The sequence below is a fragment of the Syzygium oleosum genome, unplaced genomic scaffold (assembly GCF_021117445.2).
Source record: "Syzygium oleosum isolate NSW1041296 unplaced genomic scaffold, Sole_v2.1 Sole_v2.01, whole genome shotgun sequence".
Taxonomy (NCBI): domain Eukaryota; kingdom Viridiplantae; phylum Streptophyta; class Magnoliopsida; order Myrtales; family Myrtaceae; genus Syzygium; species Syzygium oleosum.
In genome coordinates, this window is record NW_026607485.1 from 22,462,262 (window position 1) to 22,468,261 (window position 6,000).

The 6,000-nt window shown below is 43.7% G+C and overlaps 1 protein-coding gene across 3 annotated transcripts in view; it reads left to right on the plus strand.

Moving 5' to 3' along the window:
- Positions 1-3,526, plus strand: part of LOC115690657 (UV-B-induced protein At3g17800, chloroplastic) — a 71,074-nt gene extending 67,548 nt beyond the window's left edge. Inside the window, exons 1-4 of one of the 3 annotated variants that reach the window (XM_030617087.2) lie at positions 534-681; positions 808-983; positions 1,856-2,154; positions 2,242-3,526. In XM_030617087.2, coding sequence (XP_030472947.1) covers positions 828-983; positions 1,856-2,154; positions 2,242-3,079 — 1,293 coding nt within the window. In that variant the 5' untranslated portion in view covers positions 534-681; positions 808-827 and the 3' untranslated portion in view covers positions 3,080-3,526. Of the gene's footprint in view, positions 1-533; positions 682-807; positions 984-1,855; positions 2,155-2,241 lie in introns of those variants that run through there. The other 2 variants (XM_030617089.2, XM_056318530.1) reach the window with 2 other exon arrangements.
- Positions 3,527-6,000: the final 2,474 nt, after the last annotated feature.

Sequence of the window (6,000 nt, forward strand, 5' to 3'; positions counted from 1 at the left end):
CGGGTCCTATAACTTATCACGAAAGTGCAAATAAGCCTTAAAACTTTCAAAAAGTGCAATCAAGTCTAAAACTTGTTAAAATTGGTACCCTCAAGTCCATAAACCCGTTAGCATTTTGTCGTTTGTCAAGTTGAATGGAGTTAATGGAAGGACTTGATCTCACCAACCTAACAAGTTTCAAGACTTGATTAAACTTTTTGAAAGTTTCAAAACTCAGTTGTACTTTTGTGATATGTTTTAGGAGTTAGATCGTACTTCCTCGACAAGTTTTAAGTCTTTACGTAATCCTAAAAAAAAATAAAAAATAAAAATAGAGAGGAGGACATTATAAAAGTCAAAATTGGAAAAAAATAAGAAGGAGAGAAAGGCATTTTGGTAATTAAACGGAAACCCGAGGGCACGGCCCGGCAATCCGGCGACGCGCACGCGCATCCCCCCCCCCGCCCATTCACAAGCACGGACACACGCTAATAACATAAAGCAATTCTGTTTGGCCCATAGGATAGAAACGAAACTCCCTTATAAAACCGCCCACGTTGCCCGTGTCTCGCCCACATTCGTCCGCATCTTCTCTCGTCGCCAAAGCAACTCGCTCCCCCTCACCAACCTCCCCCGCGCGTCGCCGACACTCGCGAGGGTTTCTCCGGTCCCATCTCGCCGGTGCGATCGTCTCTCTCGAAGGTGCGATCGGTCGTTTCCCGTCGCGGCGATGCGATGCTCCGACGACGCTCGCCGTTCCGCCGCGGACTCGTGATTTTTCCGGGTTTTTTTTTTTAATTATTGATCGAGGTTTTGGGGATCTCGCAGGTCTTCGCGGGAGCTGAAGCATGGAATCGGCCGCCGCAGCAGCAGCAGCAGCAGCAGCCTTTCGGTCGCCGGCCGGCGCGCCGAGGCCTTCGCCGTGCGTGCCTAGATCGGGCGTTCTGGCGGCCAACGGGCCTGACTTTGTGCGGTTCGGCGCCGGACTGACCGCCTCGTCGAAGGTATCTCTTTTTCCCTTCGCCGATTCCGGTTCTATCGCGATCGATTTCGTTGGGACCCGGTTGATGGATACGGCTTGCTTCGAATAATCCGAGTGTGATTCTGAGAGTTCTGCTGGTCGCATGAGATGTTCGGGATCTTTTCATTTTTTGGATTCTGTCATTGTGGCTTCTTCATGAACTTTATTCAAACAGGTCAAATGCTTTGATAGTGTCTTCTGGCCCCCTGTTCCCTTGTGTTTGCTTTTAGCGGCGGCCGCGCATGTTTTTTTTTTTTTTTAAGCTGGAGTTTGTGGAGCAGTGTTTTTGGATATGACAAAAAGGAAATCAATAGAATGGGTGCTGGAGGAATATTTCTTTGGCAAAAAGCTCAGGGGCCTCTTCTGTTAAGTTGTCATATTCAAGCTTTTGGATGTCATTGCTTCTGTCCTGCAATATCCTGTAGTGTCTCTGGGAAACTTCCAGTATATATTTGTCTATGTAGTGCCAAATGGAAATGATTGTTCACGATTTGTATTGGACTTGTGGATGGAGCTTTGTCAAGATTGTTACCTCAGGTTTCTGGTTTCTCTACTGCCATTTTAGTCCTTCTTTAAGTTGGTGGGATATTTAACTCGCATATTGTGGATGCCGACAAGTCCGGTTGCTTTAGAATCAGCTGGAAAGAGCCAATGTTGCAGAAATGATATTATGCTTCGAAGTTCATTGTCTGATAGTGTTTCCCTCTTGCAAGCTCATGCCGTCTGAACACTTACTGTGGTCATAGATACATTTTCCTTTTGCAAGCTCATGCTGTCTGAACACATACTGTGGTCATAAGACGATGTATCGGTATGTTGACTTGTTCATTTCGTTGATCGATTGATGTATGGCAGCAGCATCACACTTCAAGTATTCGCTCAAGGGCAGGCCCTAAGAGAGTGGCCGTGGGAAGCAGGAGATGTGTGGTTGTTAGAGCGTCGGCTTCTTTTGAATCGGCGGGTTCTAGTGCTCCTATTGCACCACTTAAGCTGGAATCACCCATTGGGCAGTTTCTATCGGAGATCTTAGTGAGCCATCCACATCTTGTGCCTGCTGCAGTTGAGCAGCAGCTTGAACAGCTCCAAACCGACCGCGATGCTGAGATAGAAAAGGAAGAACCTTCTGCTTCTGGTACCGAGCTGGTTTTGTACAGGTTAGAAGAACGTCACTCGATGCATTTAGGTTAGGCATGAATAATCTTTTTAAGTTCTAATAATTTATAATTTTTTTGATCCATCAGGAGAATTGCTGAGGTAAAGGCTAATGAAAGGAGAAAGGCTCTGGAAGAGATACTGTATGCATTGGTGGTGCAAAAATTCATGGATGCAAATGTGTCCTTGATTCCGTCGATAAATTCTCCTTCTTCAGACCCTTCAGCTCGAGTTGATGGTTGGCCCGCTCAAGGAGAGACGCTGGAGGAGCTTCACTCTCCTGAAGCCTATGAGATGATCCAAAATCATCTGTCTCTCATTTTGGGAAACCGCTTGGGTGATACTACTTCCGTTGCTCAGATAAGCAAAATCAGGGTTGGACAGGTCTATGCAGCGTCAGTGATGTATGGGTATTTCCTCAAGCGGGTTGACCAGAGATTTCAGCTTGAGAAAACAATGAAAATTCTTCCTAGTGCGTCAGACGATAATGAGGTTAATAATGTTCAGCGAGTTTTTGGAGAAGACAGAAAGCCAAACACTGGAGATGCTTCTTTCGCAACAGTGCAGTCGCATCCTGAAGTTTCATCATGGTCTGGCGGCATGACCCCCGGGGGTTTTGGTAATGGAATAAAACCCTCCAGGTTGCGTACCTACGTGATGTCCTTTGATGGAGAGACACTTCAAAGATATGCAACGATTAGATCGAAAGAAGCTGTGAGCATCATTGAGAAGCACACGGAGGCCTTGTTTGGAAGACCTGAGATTGTCATAACACCTGAGGGTACGGTAGATTCTTCAAGGGATGAGCTTATCAAGATCAGCTTTGGTGGTTTGAAGAGACTTGTCCTGGAAGCTGTAACTTTTGGTTCTTTCCTCTGGGATGTTGAGAGCTTCGTTGATTCCAGATATCATTTTGTGACAAATTGAAGCATGTTTGCTGGCGATTGTGCGGGGCAATATCCGATGAGGTTGCACAACTGGCTATCTTGGACAAGACAGTGTAACACGTCGGTGATAGATCTGGCTATAGCTTCTGCTACTTGTCTGTACATATGCATGGGATTGTTCTTGCTAAGGATTGAAGAAAGTCAAATTATGCAATTACTCATCCGGTTGCGTTTTTGGAAACTACTTTCTGCTTTGATCCTCGAATATGTTATATGAAATGGTATTCATAGACATGTGAAGTTGCTGATCAATTATTTGCTGGTGATTGAGAAGCCGAAGAAATTCAAAGTCCGGAGAGAAAAATCAATGTCTAATTATGAGAGCTTAGGAGGAGGAAAAACTTGTACGATTATGATGACTGTGTCGTTGAAACAAACTTGCTGAGTACTAATTAACCTGCAATATCCCATAGGCGTGTTTTGTTTACCTATATATTTAGTACAGCAGGGTGGTGAGATGGCATGAGTTGGAGTATGTTTAAGGCCAAAGAAGGGATAAGTTGCACAGACGCCTCCAAACATGGTACTTGAAGGACATGCAAAAGTTATTGTCTACTTCAACTTCAGCAACAAATGGTATCTACCCCCTTGTTTTTGGTCATTGTTTACTAATGACAGAGAAATTCTGTCAATGTTCAGTGACTGCGTGTCGACATTCAATTGCATTTCCATGAATAATGCATCCAGATCATATGCCGATCTCTTGCCTGCTGGATTGATCGCTAGCTAATTTGTTGTATGTTTCTGCTATCTCATGCTGATAGAAACTCTTTCGCCAAGTTAGATAATTGTAAGAGGAATTTTTTTGTCTCGTGATATTTCATATTTGTGAAATGCCGCATTGTCTTGCTAGTTGTTTGAGATCGTTAGTGTAAGAGGTGGCTACTGGTTTCTGGCTTGCAGCTGTGTTTTGTTAGTTAGTGTGCTAAATTAGATATTAGGACAGTTTCTGATACTTAATGGAGGACCATGGCTCTGAACGATCAACTATGGACCGACAACAAAAGTTTGGAGAAATTTAGAAGAGATATATATCTTTGCCGAAAATGTTGTGAAACGTGAATTTGAGGTTGGCCTGAGAAAGTTGCTCCGATGTGAAGTTAGACCTGTCAAAATAGATCGTAAACTCATTTATGATGGTCTAAATTGTTATATGGGTTAATTATATTAAGTAAATGAGTTATAAATGGTTTTAAACATAATATAGGTGTTAAACGGGTCATAAATGAGTTTACAATTTACTTAGATCCAACCCATCTATATGATTCTCTCTCGTCTTTACTCGATTTTGTCCTTGCTCATTCCGCATTCTCACCTCAGATTGAGTAGGAGTTTTTTTTAGATTGGGTTAAATAAAAAATTATTTTAACAATACGGGTCGATGTGGGTTTGATATGGGTCGGGTCGAGTTGGGTATGTGATGAGTATGGGTCATTAGATTTGTATTGCATGAAAATGGGTAAAAATAGATTAAATTGGTCTATGCTTGACGGGACTATGTCAAGATGGTCCAACAGGTAGATCTTCACGCCATCCCTCAAGTTTGTTAATGCTTTTGGACCTCCTTCGCTTGATGGAAGTTGGATAGCGCTGCATACAAATAAGTTATGCGGAGGAAGTAGTGGGATGATCTAGTTTAGCTATTCACTTCTCATTAACGATGATGATCTAGTTTAGCTATTCACTTCTCATTAACAATGGCGTCGACCCTGCCTTATGCAATCTCTACCTCTTGGAGAGACGTTTTATGCGAATGAAAGGGTTTTTCATTTCTTCGCTCTGTGGTTGTTTCATCTTCTTTTGTTATTCATGGAAAAGGCAATCAATTCGGTGGTGGTTGCTTACCAAAGCAATACCGAAGGTTCAAAGGTTTGTTAGTCCCGAGTAAGTGTGAATGTCGACTTCGTCGTGCCTGTGGATCTCACGGAAGTTTCTGCAGCGGCGAATTCGGTTCTTGGGACTTAAAAACGGGTGAACTTTCAAGCGCGCCTGTTTTACTGGATGCAATGATGAAAGTTGCTTCTGAAGCACCTTTTAAGTGTCTAGATCTTGGCTGCTTTGAGACAAATGGAACGAGCCCCAAATCTCGATCTAACAAAGCTTAACGAGAATTAGAAAGAACAGAGAAGAGGAAACCCCAGATGCAACTCGACATCTATTGCGATCTTCTACCCCAAAATGCTAAGCAGACCGTATAGCCGAGACTCGGCCCGACGAACTCTGTACGAAACCGATACACAGCCAGATGCCTACTTTTGCAGTTTGTTTAATGCTTGTTCTCCTTTTTTCTCAGTAGGACGTTTAATGTTTCGTCCCTGGAAAACGAAATAAGCTTGCATCGTTTTGGAAGTTAAGAAAGGAGCTCTAGCATCAAGAAAGGACAATCTTAACCATACAGCATGCAATGAAGCCGTCAGCTCTTTGCACGAAGACAGACGGTACAACGAACTCCACGGGGCATGCAAAAAGCCAAGCTTTGCCCAGCCCCTGCATGCGTTCAAATGAATGGTTATCTGTCTCTCCCTCTCATCGTCTAGTTTCGCGGAAACTTCATCTTGCTGGTTGCGGAATGTACGGTGTTTTGGATTTGTACTTGGGCAAATCAGCCGAGAAAGTTCAAAACCCGAGCTGCTGGAGGAAGAAGCTGAGGAAGGTGCATTGCCTGTCGCGTGGTTTAAGAAATTGCACTTGCTGTCGCATCGACGAATCGAATCTAACTTACAGAATATCGCAGCATGTTTTGGGTTCGCTTTGAACACGCAGACCGTTAGATCGAACGAATCTCGCGTGTGAACTTGACGGATGCAAATTGTTCACATGCATTGTAGTTTCCATGCACGCCAGACTGTTAGTGAATTTCGGTTTATGTTACTCATGTCAGCTTAAGCTTTCGCCACACAA